The sequence below is a fragment of the Gadus morhua genome, chromosome 22 (assembly GCF_902167405.1).
Source record: "Gadus morhua chromosome 22, gadMor3.0, whole genome shotgun sequence".
Taxonomy (NCBI): Eukaryota; Metazoa; Chordata; class Actinopteri; order Gadiformes; family Gadidae; genus Gadus; species Gadus morhua.
Genome location: NC_044069.1, coordinates 10,532,630 through 10,549,429, shown reverse-complemented (window position 1 = coordinate 10,549,429; position 16,800 = coordinate 10,532,630). Strand labels below are relative to the sequence as shown.

Sequence of the window (16,800 nt, the reverse complement as noted above, 5' to 3'; positions counted from 1 at the left end):
TACTTGAAGAATGGTATTGTAGAAGAGCATGTGGAAGAGCAGGCTAGAAAAATGTGAAAGCGGGCCAGTGATGGAAGCACGCCGTGTCACGCTACACCTCACCGGAAGGTGGAGCTCTCGCGGCCATTTCCGTTTAAACTGCAAGGCCTTCGCCGCCACGTTGTGTGAGAGCTGGGGGGTAACATTTCATCGGCCTCTCGGTGTGTAATGGTTGTTGCAAGAGCAAATAAAACCAGTTTAACCCTGCTTACCTCTGTTATTACTTTTATTAAATACTAAAAGGAAATCCTTGAACATGCAACATGATCCCTCCATTAGGCCTGCTGAGGGCCAGCTAATTAGTAAAGAGGAGAATCCGGACACAGTGCTGAGTGAGTACGTTAGCACTGAGCGGTTTGCTGCGTATGCTGTTGGCCTTCCTTGGGCCAAATAAATATAAAAGCCTTTAATCAGAATGTATTATTCGTATTGTTCTGTGTGGGTCAAGCCCACCTTTAATTTGGTCTTCTTTGATGTTTTTGTTGCAGTATTGACTCACCGGGGGATCGGCTAAGTGACTATCCACTATCCAGTACTGTAGCTCTGCAGGTAATGGCGACTCCTACGGGGTCGAGCAAGGGATTCTGGGGGGTTCAACTGTCATAGGGCTTTGGACCGGGGGTGCGTTCAATAAAGGCAACTCTGGGAGTCGTAGTATTTCGTCCTCCCGCAGTCAAAGTAGACCGATTACAAAGGAGTCAACGACGGAAAATAATTATTGAATTGTGAATCATAAGTTGGTTCAGTGTTTAGTCTATGTGACTGATTGAAAATGTAAATTAAACAAATTAAAAATCATGTGTGTGTGTTACTTTGAGGAGAAAGAATGAACAAATACACTTAACTAAAAATAATAATAATACAGCTACAATTAGCAATAGTAGTAGCCTATGCAGCAGTGATTTACGGCTTAATATGCTAACCACCATCTAGCCATAAGGCAGCTGGCCACTGACTTATCTACTTCATACATTTAGTGTACATTTATCTACTGCGACATTATTACAACAGTCTATTACTTATTTACACACAGTAACTAGTACATTGATACAGGACAACTTAAAGGGGCTGCTCACAAGTCAACACACCAAGGGCAGGTAAAGGTCCGTGTCTACTGGAATGCCTTGCTCTGGCTCGCGGCGCGCCTATCGTGAACGCGCAGCGCCTATCGTGCACGAGCAGCGCCACATCATCTCCACAGTAATAAATGTATCAACATGAAACCGAAGCAGCACTTAATATTTTCCCAAGTGAAAGGCAATGACCTCTCTTTTCTCCATATGTTCTGCACTTTAATGGAAGCATTGTGTATCAGTAATTTTTAAGACCCATGACATATCATTTAACATCTGCCTGCATTGTGTTCGTTGTGCTTTTTCTAACTAGGCCTACAGTCTGGGGACGTTTCATCACGCTCTAAACAGCTTTGGCTTATTGACATGTAAAACTCCTCTGTGTGGACTCCATAAAAATGACAAAACAACCATGGTAAAGGCCCCAACCGGGAATCGAAGCAATCCCGTATACCCCTTGCTTAGGGCCCCATCGGTTCACTGACCTCATCTTATTGATGCCGCTGCTTTTAGAAAAACCATCAGGCTAAGCATTTCCTCATGAGACGCCCCCTCCCTCCGCTTCACCAGTCCCACTCAGCAACCACCAAATTGCTGAGACGTGTTCGGATCCCCACACTGTCTTCTGCCTCTGCAGCTGGCCTCAACACACCCAGGAGAACGGCAGCTAAACTCTCTCCTCTCGTGTTCTGCACTGTCGTTTTACATGATTTCCCTTTCCCCTTTTAGGAGCTATGAATAAACCCTCAGAGGACCAGAGACGTCAGAACACTGTCAAGGAGCTTGTAAGCTTTGTGAACTAACCCAAGTTATAGATGCCCCCGCTGGGGGTAGGGGGGAGATAAAGCCTGCAGAGTAATGCGTTGTCAGGATTGGATTGCTTTGGTACACTGAGTTCTTCCCTTTTGATTATCAGTGGAACCTCAACCTTTTATAAGACAAACAAACACACAGTAAAAAAGCCTTGAGCATTCATGTTCAGGGGTTGTACACCCGGGTAGCCTGCCTGCTACAATATACAATTGTCAAAGAGGGTAAGGAAAATACTTGCTGGTGAAACAGGCTTTTAGGAGCATCACTGTCCTATCAATAATCAATATATTGTACTTGCTCATATAGAAGGAGCCAGTTATATTTATTCAGGAGTCTTTGGCTGTTTGTTACCTTACACATTTGCTAGGTGCAGTATTAGAACCAATTCATGCCAATAGCAACCATTAATATCCATAAATCACAGATTTAATAAATATGTATTTGTAAAAGGTTGGAATTCTACTGGTCTAGTTGTGTATCCGCAGACTCCAGTTATGTGAGGACATGGAGTTCACAGAGTTTTCCTTGCCACTATTGAAAATGAATTTCATTTTCCAAAGGCTGTCAAAGCTGTCCTCAGCTCTTTGGAAGTGTTTCTGTCTGCGGTGGTGGTGGCTACCATCTGCCACGCTGTTACGGTCTGCCCGGTCGTGACTGTTTTAAGTTAGAGTTGGCTGAGGAGAAGTTTCTAATAGGCAGGACAGACAGACCTGGGTGAAGCAGACTGAGAAGGAGTTATCTTAATTAGCTCTGCAGGAAGTCACAGTTTGCTCCACACAAAACCACAGCCTGGATGGAAGTTTACAAAAAGAATTTAAAATACTGGAGAATGAGGCATACTTGCATCCCAACTAATGCAGCATGTGTTGCTTAAATAATTATTACTTAAATATGTAATCATCATGGCGTTTATCCCTACTAGATTGACAATAGAGATCTGACTATACCATTGAAAGGAATGGGAATGTTCTGAATTTGAATAAAATGGAATCTACAGTAATAGATCACATCGACCCGTGGGACTCCATCGTCAAATGTGTTTGATTATGCAATCCACCGTTTAGCTGAGAGCTACTGACATTTATTGTTAATGATATGCCCAACATGCTCAGTGCTCTCTGTTGCAATTGAGCAAGGGACTAAATATTCCAATTTATACCAGCAATTATTTAAACAGGAAATGGAATAGGTCAAATTAGAGATGACATGTTATTCCCGACCTATCTAAATCACTTATTCAACAATGTCATCAAATCGACCAAAATATAAAGGCCCTCTCTGATCTTTTCTCCTTTCTCTTGTTCCCATTCAGTTCCTCGAAACTGCTGCTGTTCACCAGAATATTAGCTAGACCTCGTGTAGATAGATCAGTAATATATGGATGTTTCGACGTAAATGTTTTCCTTTGTTAATAAAAAACATTAATGTTGCTTTTTAATGGCATCTTTTCGGTTTCTCTGAAAACAAGACTGACCCTGGAACCAGTAAGTGAGGGAGAGCCAATCGATTGGTCTTCTGCAGTCTTATCTGCCTCATCTGCCTTCATCTATTTTCAGAAACATCACAGTGCACAGCCATTCAACAAACTGCAATGGCGTGTATGTGTGTGAGTTTGTGATATAATAGAAACATAAAGGGAAAATGTATGTGTTACTTTAAGCATAAAACACTAAGTAACGAAACAGTTACTACTGACTACTAACTAACTCATAATACAGCTACTCCTTTGCAGCTGTGTGTGTGTTTGTGTGTGTGTGTTTGTGTGTGTGTGTTTTGTGTGTGTGTGTGTGTGTGTGTGTGTGTGTGTGTGTGTGTGTGTGTGTGTGTGTGTGTGTGTGTGTGTGTGTGTGTGTGTGTGTGTGTGCATTCCCACCCAAACAACCGGGTCAAAGGCACACTATTCCACTGGGGGAGCGGGGGGTGTTGTAGTTGTAGGGTGGTAGTAGTAGCCTCTACTTCACTCTGCATGTGGGACTCCGGGGACCCTTTTCACCGAGGTACCTTTGTAGGACAAACACAGGTGTCGCTTGTAACAGTAATTAGGGGTCTTCTCTCTTTATGTAGAAGTCTCCTGACTCCTGATTGGTGTTATGAGCGGCACCTGTGTGTTCGCCCTACGATGACGCCTCTATCAAAAGGCTCTGTCATGCAATGTATAAATACTAAAAATAATTAATTCAGATTAACTCAAATTTAGTTACTCTGAAGCTGATCTTACTCCTTCATTTAGGGCTGGGGTTAGGGTTAGTTGTGGGGGGATCGTCTTTTAAACTAGATTGAGTATAGAATTGTGTTAGGTGCATTTCCATAGGCCTATCCTGTTTGAGCATATAACCTATTTGAATATAAAATCCTTTTATTAACCTTGTTATTAATTTATTTTGTTCTACCTGTAACCTGTTTCATTTTATTTGAAGTATGCCACTGATAACCCAACATTAGACACATTGGAGTTCGTTTTTTTATTTGTTTATAAAGAAATACAGGGAGGAAAAAAAAGATCTTTCATATTAAGAAAATACACCTATATGTAGCATAGTTAGGCTACATCGCCACAAAGACAACTTATTGGTTCTCACAAACTCCCAGCCAACCTCAGGGTCGTAGGACAACTGAACATGGCATACATGTCAATCAACGTGAGCTTGTAGCTTTAGCCACTCTGTCATGGAAATCCTGTACAAAAAAAGTAGTTGTGGTTGTTTAAGAAGAAAGAGGGTATTAAACATTCAGGGACAGCGACAGAGAGGTGATAACAGAGAATTTCCATTGTGTTCCGACAAACTGGGTCACTCACTCAGAATCAGCCAACAGTGGCACATTTCTGGGGCTGCAAGATAAGTCCCCCTGTTTCACCCTTCAAGCTCAACTTGCCAATGATGAAGTCAAAACCTGCTGCTGTACATCTATATAATGTGGTTAAATCAAGCAGAACTCAATCTCCCAAGGGAGTAAATGAGAATGCGCCTCTATTACAGTTCATTATTTTCAACTGGCTGCATACATTTGATCAAAACAAGAGCAGACTAATCTCGCAAACACCCGAATGTGCAACAGAGTTCACTGCAGAATAATTGTTTGCGCCAACTGGCAAATGTGGCCTATGTACCGCAACCTGCAACACGACCTGTGCACAGCTCATCCTGAGAGGCCGGCCCAGAAGGTCAGAACACCGTCGCTGCGGCAGGGTGGGTGGGGCTCGGCGGGGCCGTGGTGGGGGCGTGGTCGGGTGGGGTGTGGTGGTCGTATCGCGGCGGCGGTTTCACATCAGCCACTTGCCCTTCTCCTTGTCAAACTGCTGTGCCCAGCGGCGCGTCAGCTCCAGGTAGATGTCGGGCTTGCTGGGCTGGTAGTCCAGGTACAGGCGGGTCACCGTCTTCCTGGGCACGGCGCGCTCTATCTGCGTGCCCTCGTGCCACTGGTTGAAGGAGGTGATGGTGACGATGTCTGGCCGCACCGTGAGAGCCGCCTGCAGCGACGTCTCGTAGTAGCGCCCGTTGACGCGGTTGCGCGTGTTGTGGTTGTTCCAGGGCCGCACTGCCGTGTCGGCGTAGCCGGGCCCCACGCTGGGCACGAACAGCAGGTTGTTGCCGTCGCAGAAGGTCTTGATGGCGCGCCAGTTCTGGTGCGAGGAGCCGAAGGAGAAGCCGTTGGAGGCGAAGTAGGTGTACATGCCGTCGAAGCCGCCGTTGAGGATCTCGTTCTTGTGGCGCTCCTCCACCACCAGCGCCACGAAGACGCCGTCGTAGGGCGTGCCGCGGAGGCTGTGCGAGCCCTTGGCGGTGAGGAGCTCCGCCCAGGCCTCGGACGGCGTCAGGTAGGAGTCGTACACGTAGAAGAGGGGCAGCACCTGGCCCGTGGTCGACCGGAAGCGGTAGAAGGCTCCGTGTGCCCCGTACCTGAGACCATGGAGGAAGGATGTGGTATGGAGGTCATTGTTATGTACATCTGAACAAGGGGGCAGGCTGGGAGCAGAACTTTGACTTAACGAGCTGGCATCAGACAACATCAGGACTTGGATGCTTTTCCTACAGATGAATAAATTCACTAAAGTTATTCATGCCGTGATTCATGTTTAAACTGGAGCATACTTTGCTTAAGGTTTGTTTACTCAATGTTTGTTTTATAATTCATTATATTTAATTTAATTTAATTAAAATATGAATTATTTGAATTTGTTTTAGGGCTGCTTGCCTAGTCGAACCTACTACTGCTCAGAACCTCTGCAACCTAATTATATCAAGAGTACTCAAAGCTTATTAGTTATACTCTACATTGTACACACATAATGATCCATCTTCCTACATTGTACCAGTAGACAATAGTAGCCTTGCTTCCGGCCAAGAGAGAGAGAACGAGAAAGCATCTGTATTTAACCAGCCCTGTTCCTGATCCCTCTCTGGGCTCCCCTTGCACCAGACTCACAGACCTCCGACCTGGGAGAAGGCTTGATACAGAAGCGGAGCTCAGTGTGGGTCCGTGTGTGTGCGTGTGTGTGTGTGTGTGTTACAATCAGAAGGGTAGACCTACTTGTCAATGATGTACTTGATGTTGTTGTGCACGCTCTGGTCCGTCCGTCCCTTGTACGGCTGAATGTGAAACGCCACCTGTGGGAAGATAAAAACGTGACCAAGAGTTATGTGGAACAACCTTTGGCGCCCCGAGGTGCATTGTGGTTGCGTAGCTCGGATGAATATGGATGAGAGTGTGAATGTCGCATATGGGACCATGCAATATTAAGAGCTCATGCTGGTACGGTATTGTTATTCATCCTAAACATCGATGTGCTGTATTAAAACACTGTGCTGCTCTTGCAGTGATGAGTGAATAGAGCGCAGGCTTCTCTAATGATTTTGTTGAGGCCCTCGGAGAAATCAATTTTCTAATTAAAATATCACCCCAACTTCATTTGAATGAAACCACAGCAGCCTGTGTGAGTGTGTGAGCGTGAGTCTGTGTGTGCTATTCAATCTCAACCTTTCATGAACATACTCATTACTAGAATCAACATCTCCACATCACTAAACAACTCCATTGGGCAGGATGGATTAATTGTTTGGCAATTTTGTTGATTTTAATATTTGATGCCTCAGTCAAAAGGGTATTGAGGCTGCAGCTTCTGCGGTCAGGAAACCTAGGGGAGGTATCCGAGACGACACAAGAAACAATTGGCTGACTGCCGTCAAGTTCTCTGGAAAGATTGGGATAGGGGGGGTGGGATATTAATTGTAGATGCAGAAGATAATACGCTGCCTATAACTTGTTCACTTTGTTCGGTGTGGCCGTGGTGTATGTGTGAGTGAATCTCTGGACGCAGAACCCTGCAGAAACAGGTTTCAGCAGACCTCTGCCGTCTTGTATAGCACTGAAAACATGACCCAAACAGTCAAGGGGCAGACAGATATATGTTTTCCATGTAGGGCTGTGGTTCAGGGGGCTCCGGTCGCCCGCTCGTGTCATTGAAGGAGAGCCAACGAAATGGAACGCGGTCACAGTGGGCCGAACGCCTACTCCGTCTGTCCACAACAGTTTCCATGGTAACGAGGCAGGCAGCTTCTTTGGCGATAGTCTATTTTTTCCACTGCAACGGGTAACAGGCTGTTTAAGTTCTATCGACTGGATAAAACAAATAATTAATTAAAAAATACACAACCACCATGCCCGGCCGAAAAGGTAAGCAGCCACACACCTCTCCCCTCGGCAGAGGATATCGTCAGCCCTCGTACCGCGGTTGAGTTCAGTTCTGCGTCACTAAGCGGTTCTCACTTACAGCTCTGACGCCACTACCCAGTGTGCGGTAGGTAGAGCAACGAAATCAGATCTGATATGTGACACTTGTTCTACTGTGTCAGTGACAACTTTAGACCGAGGCGCCGTTGTGGCGTGGAAGCAGAGTCCGATTAGTCTCCAAGTGTCTTCATCGACTTGGCTTGTGAGCCTGGGAGAGGATGACGCACAAGGTTTGTTCAAAATATACGCGGAGGTCCGATAAAGGTCAGCTATCTCATATGAATGCAGCCTTCCCAGATGTGTAAACAGATGCTGACGGCCAGGCTAGCGGCTTTAGAAGGGGGGTTAACTAGGAAGATGTAAAGAGAGATGCTGAGGGGGTTGTCGTGGTTACGGGGGAGAATGTACATCTCTGCATGTTCCCTGTCCTCCCTGTCATGGTCATCTGATTGAAGGCGCTGTTGGTCTTGTGATGACGTGTCCAGAGGTCAGTGGTTGGTCCATGACATCACTTCCCTGCTCCTCAATCCACCAGCCGGACATGACTTCGTAAAGCCACCATTTCAGCTTTTCATAACCGAGCAATGACAATTTTGCACATAGTCTTTGGTCACATGCAAGGGTAGAAATCGTGGGGCCGTCTGTGTGGGAAAGTTTATGTTACAGCACAGGTCACACATATTTATCCATTGGTTATATTGTTACTGCATTCTGAATTTAAACTGAATAATACATTAATATTTTGTCCTCCGGAGAAATTGTGTATGATATGGCAACAAACCATTGCCTTTGAAAATCAATGTTTTTTTGTTCTTTTTTAATCTCCGGTTTTGAAGCGAACATTGTGAAACAACAATGATTGTTTTTCTACCGTTTCCAAATGCCTCTGATCTGAGGATGTGAAAGGAGGTAGAACACCAAGCGCTCTTTATTAGACGTGCTGTAGAGAAGGACAAAGTTCAGCTCTTCTGAGCATGTGCGCAGAGGCCTGGCATTTGATGGCCCCTATGCATCATATGAGGTTCGCCCTGTAGCGCAGGCCAAATTCACACGCTTGCCTTCCAACAGCAATGGCATTCAATTACTCCACTTTGTGTATGTGTGTGAGAAAGTGAAAGAGTGTGTAATGGATGGATGTGTGGAGAGTCTGAAACTCCATTCCGACATTGTACAATCCTGAACATTGTGAACAAATTGTACCACATGTACCACAAATTGTACCACACATTGTACGGCCAACAAAGCCTTGTCAGTGAGTAACGACCTTTGACTCTGGCCTACATTGTGTTTATTGATGTTCAGTGTTCCTCTCCTGTCTCATTGTTGCTATGGCAGAGGAGATGGAAATGTGCTTTTTTCTTTCTTTTTCTCTCTCTTCTTTCAGCACCACCTATTATGTTACGAATTGGCGCTTTCGCTAAATTATATACGGTCCATATCTACCATTTACCTGCCAGCTGTGGAGTTCATAACAGCACAGCACATATTCTGTGTATGCATATGTATTTCCACCTGCCGCGTTAAATTGCTTCATTAATCTGCATGTTGCTGTCCGCTTTTTATCTCCTTGTTTCCCCTAGTTTGTAATCCACTGTGCTTATGAATGTTATTGGACATATCCAGGCCGTCCTTTTACTCATAATCAGCTGCTTTTCATGGATTTGCATCTGCTGCGATAATCCTCCCCCCCCCTCCCACCAGTTGTTATCTCCTTGTAAAGATCAGTCATTGGTTTTATGGCTGAAGTGGGCTTCAAATGTTATCGTCCCACAAATGCAGCGAGTACATTTTATAGTGCATCATTTCCCCCCCTCACCTTGCAGTTTATTAAAGCGACGATAAACATGAATACTGCGACCAGGAATGTTGTTTTTCAATTCCGGTTGTATGTCAGGTTACCAATGGAATGGTCAACGGATTTACGACGCAAAAGACGACCAAAACAACAACCACAACAACAACAACAACAACAACAACAACAACCACACCAGCAGGAACATGAAGGGAGAGAGAACAGGAAGAGAGAGGTTTGCCTCACCCGTTACCTTGATGCTGTGTCGCTGCGCCGCGTCCATCACCGCGGGAACCAGGTCCTCGGTGGGCTCCCCGTGGTTGTCCGCCACTCCGGGAGGGTACCACGACAGTACCAGCACCCCTACAGTCAGAACACCACGACAGCGTTCACCCCCCACCCCAACCCGAACCCACCCCAACCCCACCACCCGCAAAGGAACGCCACCAGGCATCAGAACGTTAGAATGTGCTGTCAATTTTCTTCATTGAGGATGATGGGGGACGTTTTTTTTTTAAAACATAGAAGATGAAGAGCAAGAAGACCAAGAAGCAGAAGAAGAAGAAGAATGGAGAGGTGGGTGCGGGGGCAATTTAAAAAAAAAAGAACAAAAAATCAGAGTTTTAAAGTAGAGGGGTAGTAGTAACGTTAAGAAGAATGTTCGCTATCCTGGTTTGGAAACAAGCCAGCGTTTAGCCTCGGGAGTCGGAGGAGGTGCGAGAAGTAGCCTTACCTGCAGCCGAGGCCTCTATCTGGGACATGTGGGACTCTAGCACGTGGGGGTCCCTGGAGCTGTACGGTCCCAGCTCCGGGTAGAAACTGGAGGCAATGTCCTCGGGAGGTACGTGTCGGCCCTGAGCGTGGCTGGCGGCGATCTTGGGGTCCCAGTGGGGCACCAACACGTGGTCCCAGTGGATGTACTTGCTGTCCATGGTTGGGGAGCCGTACCAGAGGTAATAGAAGATGTGCACGTCGTAGAAGATGCTGTGGTCGTGGTCGGACTTGGTGAACACCACTTTCGTGTCGCCGATGCCCGTGTCCGAATGGACGGGCGACACCACCAGGTCTTTGCCATCCTGACGCCTCCGCTCCGGCCTCTCCCCCGCGAACTCGATCCCCGGAGCCAGGTCCGAGAAGCCGTCGCTCGGCTTCAGCGTCCTCAGGCCCATCATGGTCCCGAATATGAAAAGAGTGAACAGAAAAAGAGCGATAAACGCCTTCTTGCGCAAGCGTGTCATGGTCGCTGTCTGTGGTGCTGCACAGCACGGGTGCTGATGCGTGATGAGGATGATGGGTGCTGCAGAAGAGGCGAGATCGTGCGAGGTGCTGCAGTCTGTAGCTTATTGTGAACTCATCGTGCCCATGAATGCAGTCTCACCTTTTGAACACAAACTGGCGTGGGGGGTAACTCGCTGCAGGGGTAAACAAAAAAACAAAAAACCGTTCGGAAAGCATAAAATCACTGCAGTGATTCGTGCATCTTCCGGATCCATTCAGAGCCTTAGCATCCGGTGGGCACAGAAATCGAAGCGAGAACCGAATGGGCTTTGGGATCAAAGAGCCGGCGATTCACCCGTTAAACTCTGTTCTAAGCTAGAAGGGGTTCATTTTTCAGTCCTCACTGAGTCGTCGTGTTGGGATCCTCAGTGTTGTCTCCCCCTGCCTTCCCGCGGTCCTCCACGACACGAACGGGAAGATCTTTCCTGATTGCTGGTGGTATGCAAACACACAGGGACGGCTTTGCTGGCGTATTTGAAGTCAAGACCATCGATAGGTCTTAGCTAGTCTAGATCAGGGTCGAGGCTGGACGTAAACCAAGACGACGCCACCGTGTTACCTTCGTATTTGCAGCCCCTCGGTCGGTTCGCCTGCGTGCTTGGCGCCTCCCCTCTCAAGCCGCTCTTCCGGGGACCGGAGCTTCCCCTCTCCTCATTCATTGGCTCGCAGCCCCCGGTGGCACTAGAGGTTTACTCGAACTGGGTCGACGAGTGTGTGTATGCGTGGTGTGACATACATCCGTGGTGTGTGACAAAGTACATCTATACGGATGGCTTGCCGGAAAATAGGAGAAGACAAAGTGAATTGTCTATCCATGGATAACCTTATACATCACCCACACACACACACACACACACACACACACACACACACACACACACACACACACACACACACACACACACACACACACACACACACACACACACACACACACACACACACACACACACACACACACACACACACACACACACACACACACAGAATAGGGTATTTCTCTACAGACGCCAGGAGCCGCTTTTATCTTCCATCTCTCTCGCACAGCACTACACGTCACAGTCCATCATGGCTTTCTTATAGTTTACCACCGGTTGTGTCTGCTGTTGTTTTCCCCCCCCCACTGCTTTGGTGCAGAAGTATCATTATTTATGAGACACCGGTTGGGTTTGAATAAAAGTTAGACCACGCGTTGTCCACAAAAATAATCTAGCACATGCAACAATTCTGGCAAAGACTGAACTTCTACTCCAGACGTGTGTGTGTGTGTGTGTGTGTGTGTGTGTGTGTGTGTGTGTGTGTGTGTGTGTGTGTGTGTGTGTGTGTGTGTGTGTGTGTGTGTGTGTGTGTGTGTGTGTGTGTGTGTGTGTGAAGGATCTCTATTGGCTTCATTGATTGATCGGTTTGATTTGTAATTTCGTCAGTGACGAACCCTTGTCTGATGTCGAGCTTTGTATGAGAGAGAGAGTTTAGTGTGTTCCCTCTATCAGCCAAATTTTATTTCTTGCACGACACAGAAGGATGGGGCCAGCCAGAGCTGTCATCTAGTGGCTGCAGGAGAGAATCGCACAGACATTCATCAAGGGTTAGTTTTTAGGGCTCAGCCTCCCTTAAGGAGTATCAAGTGCGTCGCACGAAGCGTTGGATGAAGATGCATGCACGCCTGTTCATCGCCCCTAGGGGGAGATCCTCTACTTACAGTTTTTCTCAGTGGCTTTGGTACATTTCTCAGATCAGAATTGAAATTTTCAAAAACTACCTGTTCAATCTTCACATAATTTTGTCACTTGTGCACATCAAAAAAGCAGTTTCTCATTTATTTGAACAAGTTGCAAATGCTTTGGTACATTCATGCAAATTATTATGTACAATTCTCTGCTCTTTCCTACATTATCAATTGCTTATGTCATGTTGATCAAAATGTATTGTAATGGGTCTCTATTGAATAGTCTCACCCCCACAACATTTAGGCATTAGTTAATTGCATTAGTCTTTACATGGAAAATGGTTGAACAAGTTGTCATAAACATATTTTATACACTTCCATTAGACTTTTTTTTTTCTAAATCTGTCCTGAATTGGTTAATTGCTACCAGGTGAATCTTGACCCTCTCTAAATAAGGGAAATGTGTGAAGTGTTAGATCAACCAACGATCAACCAGTTAACTGAAATAGCTCAAAGGTGCATCGCCTGAACCATGAACTGGCAAGTATATATATATAGCTGGAGCACAACACAATGTTACATTGTCTGACAATGGAAGGACGAGGAATTGGACAGGGTCAACAGCCAGAGAGAAGAAGAACAGGAAGAGGAGTGAGGCTGCGTGAGAATGAGAATTTGTGGCCCAACAGACAGGAACGTCAGGAGGTGTAGGAAGACTGCACTGTAATTCCGACCACAATGCATGTACAGTTTACCCTAAGGAGATTTTCCTATGTTCACATTTCTAGCAATGATATGGTCTGTCAACAAATTACAGTACAAACAGTCAAAGCGTAAATGTGAATCTTGTCCAGTCTCTTGTAATCAATCTCCCACATACACTAAGGTATAACTTACAATTTACAATAATTGTCTTCAAAACTTCAGCCATAGTTTACATCAGAACATCCCTCCAGAGTACACTGTTGTATTGACAACATGACTTAGCAATTTGACTGTCTTATCCGTACACAATGACACAAGGACTTTTCATTGTGATGGCACTGACATGTTCATTGACACAGATATTTACTTTTGAGAAACTAACTAAGGATTTTGAGCAAGAGACTGGCTTTTGCATGAAGTCCATGGTGTATTGCTATTTGTACGAATTGTTTTGAGGAATGCACTTAGTGTTTTGCAAATTTCAATTCTGATCTGAGAAGCGACTGAGAAAAACTGTAATAGAGACTGATGCCAACTACACAATTCCTATTGCTCTAAATATGCCCCCTTTTGTTTTTTATAAGCTTTTTGATAGGGATAGTTTTGTGGATATAAAAAATATTAATTTAGTCGGAATACAAAACAAAGGATCCAGCCCATATATAGTAGCAGAGGTCAAAAAAGGTCAGAATATTATTTTTGTTTACGTCTTATAAGCATTTACATGGAAGGCGCACAAGTTCTTATTTGAAATTGGGAGTATGATAGACGTTGGAAACATTCCTTACACTAAAAAGTGTAATAATAAAGCCATTCATAGTTGGCATAGCGGAGTGGCTCTCTGTCGTAGCGCTGCTCCGGTGGAGCTCTCCGTGGTGCTGAATCTGCGCACTCCCGGCCGGTTGTCGGCCTGTCTCTCTCCTGCACCGGAGACACTGGGAGTTTAATCGCATCTTGATAAAAAGTTCGAACTTTGCAATCGTCCCACCGAATAAAGTCTTCCACTTGGCAATAGTGTGTGTGACATTTGTCCAACACACTTACCAAGTCCGCATGACGCACGTCTAAAGGCGCATGTTAAAGTAGATCCATGCTGGGGGTGGTCTTCTCTTTCCAACTAATACAAAATGTGCATATAGAATAGTTGATGTCACTTAATATGAAGGCTAACAATTCCGAACATATCGGACTGTAGTATGACCGTAAATTACATAAGCTAAACTATCCTATATGCACAGACCATTCCATAGTATCAGAGATATTATTCTGCATGGACCTGTGTTAGGTGTATGGTGTTAGAATAGGTGCATGGCAATAAAACTGTAATTTAGTGAGTGTTGATTAATTCAAAAGAAGAGAGAATTTTATGCAAAACCTGTCACCGTCCGTGACTCCGCTCCCCCTTCCCCAACCGCCCCGGGCTTCTCTCCCTGAGAGCTGCTTGTGGAAGAGATATCTGTCACGACGTGGCAGCGCCTATGGATTTGTTATCGATCCGGGCCTATTGACTGATCTCCCCCCGGAGAAGGGGTGAAAGGTGAGCTTTCACGGGCCAACGTTTGTTTCCCCTTCAGCGGGAGCTAGGACCCCAACAATTACTCCCAAACAATGTTTCAGCAGTTGGAACCCCCACAAAGGCCTTTTATCCTACAGGCAAATAAAAATAACATAAGCTAATAATGGATATAGCTCAGGTCTGCCTTTTTGAAAAAGGCAATGCTACATTTACGCACATGCGTGCATGTGCGTAATGTGCGGGGGGGGGGGGGGGGGGGGAGGCTGTACACAAAAGGCCACATCATATGTAGAGTGGAAGTTGAGAAAGGGGGTTTCGATGAAAGGTCCAGGCCTTTATTTACATGAAAAAATGTTCGGTCATTTCCTCGATGTGTGTGGCAGTTGGGGGAGAGTGAATGAGGGAACACGTGCCACGGCATTGTCCCCGGGCCCCTCTGTTCGACTCGGGTCACTTTTAAATGCCGTCCATTTGGTTCTTTGACAGGCATTGAGCCGTCCATTGCCATGGTTACCCCCCCACCCCACCCCCTGCAAGAGAGGACCGTTGGAAGAAAGACACATGAATGGAACCAGTAACTTTGTTATAATTAGGAACCCCCCACACACATACATACACGCACACACACATGGATGGACGCACGCCACACGCACGCACGCAGGCAGGCACGCACAGACACAATGACACACAGATACAAACACACACACACACACACACACACACACACACTCACCCACGCGCACGCACGCACGCACACACACACACACACACACACACACACACACACACACACACACACACACACACACACACACACACACACACACACACACAAACACACACACACACACACACACACACACACACACACACACACACACACACACACACACACACATTAAGGCTTAATGATGAATAATGACAATGGTGGTCTGAAACTCAAATGAGATGAGACCCAAATAGATTTGAACGTGATAGAAAATGGTATGTTATTGAAAATAAATTCAGCAGTTTTATAATCATCTTGTGCCAATTATTCCCTCCTAGCAAGTTCTGAAATTATTGGTCATGAAAAGCTACTTTTTGTAGTGTTATAACAAAGTTCAACCTTATTGAATCTCCTTTTTTATTTCACACCTTTTATAATATATTTAAAAAAAGAAATTGGGAAAGGGTTGTAAAAATTGTAGGTCTTTAAATATGTAAATTATTTGTGAATAATTTATTCCAAAAACGAAATCAGTAACGCAATCGTTCCTCAAACGGTGATTTGCGGACCGTGGGAGGGATAAAAACGTATAACTGATAGGCCTGCCGACGATGAGCACTTGAGTCGATGAGTCTTTTGTTCTGTATTTAATACAAACAATACATAAAGGTTTATCCTAAATCCTAAAACAGTTTTCTTCTTTAAACGCCTTCAGGATTTAAACCAATCTCAATCCCAGAGAACAAGGGACATTTTTTTGGCCACACACGTCCCCTGGGAGGGCGGAGGTCGTCAGCCCTGATTGGCCAATACGTGGACGTGAGTCCTATCCTTTGACGTGTGGGTGTGATTTATTTGCTTGAAGATTGCTATTGAAAATCACGTGGACTTGACCGAAAGGTGCGCAAAGTAGGAGGGGGGTGGGGATGGGGTGTGTGGGGTTGGGGGCGGGGGAGGGAGGAGGGGAGCCGCTGTGAAAGGGAAGCAGGATCGAGGCGAGTGCGATTTGGTGAACGCAGAAACGAAAGGAGGGGGAAAGCTTTACCAGCTTTCTGTCACTAAGAAGATCCAGAAAAAGGAGCATGGATGTCGACTTTACGCTTTGCTGAATGCTCTTGATTCAGCTGGAGTCTGGAAGTCTCACACCATGGAAGAAGGTAGGTCCCAGCATTTGATGAAGGAAATATAAAGGTTATTTGCAGTGGAGGTTCAAAGGACAAAGCGTGTGACAAATCCCGAGGCTTTTGAGTTTTCTTGCATTCTCTTTCAATTGTTGAGCGTCTTTTTCAGTTCGATGTCTCTATACCTCGACTTTATTGTCAGGAAAAAGTCTTCCTTTGTGAATGGGTATGGTGCGGCGACCTGCTGTGTGTGTCCATAGCCCGGGTTGCTCCAAGGGTTGTGTGTGTGTGTGTGTGTGTGTGTGTGTGTGTGTGTGTGTGTGTGTGTGTGTGTGTGTGTGTGTGTGTGTGTGTGTGT

General features: G+C 45.7%; 2 protein-coding genes across 2 annotated transcripts in view; one reads left to right on the top strand and one right to left on the bottom strand.

The window, feature by feature from the left end:
• Window positions 1–4,368: 4,368 nt before the first annotated feature.
• On the bottom strand, window positions 4,369–11,388 carry maneal (mannosidase endo-alpha like). Its single transcript, XM_030348058.1, has 4 exons — window positions 10,181–11,388; window positions 9,701–9,810; window positions 6,456–6,532; window positions 4,369–5,824 (listed from the first exon to the last, which is right to left on the bottom strand). The coding sequence occupies exons 1-4, from the start codon at window positions 10,683–10,685 to the stop codon at window positions 5,188–5,190; spliced, it is 1,329 nt and encodes a 442-aa protein (XP_030203918.1). The 5' UTR covers window positions 10,686–11,388; the 3' UTR covers window positions 4,369–5,187.
• A 4,908-nt stretch (window positions 11,389–16,296) lies between these two features.
• Window positions 16,297–16,800, top strand: part of LOC115536384 (protein lin-28 homolog A) — a 9,702-nt gene continuing 9,198 nt past the window's right edge. The window contains exon 1 of the mRNA XM_030348204.1: window positions 16,297–16,478. Within this exon, the coding sequence (XP_030204064.1) occupies window positions 16,469–16,478 (10 nt within the window). The 5' untranslated portion in view covers window positions 16,297–16,468. The remainder of the gene's footprint in view (window positions 16,479–16,800) is intronic.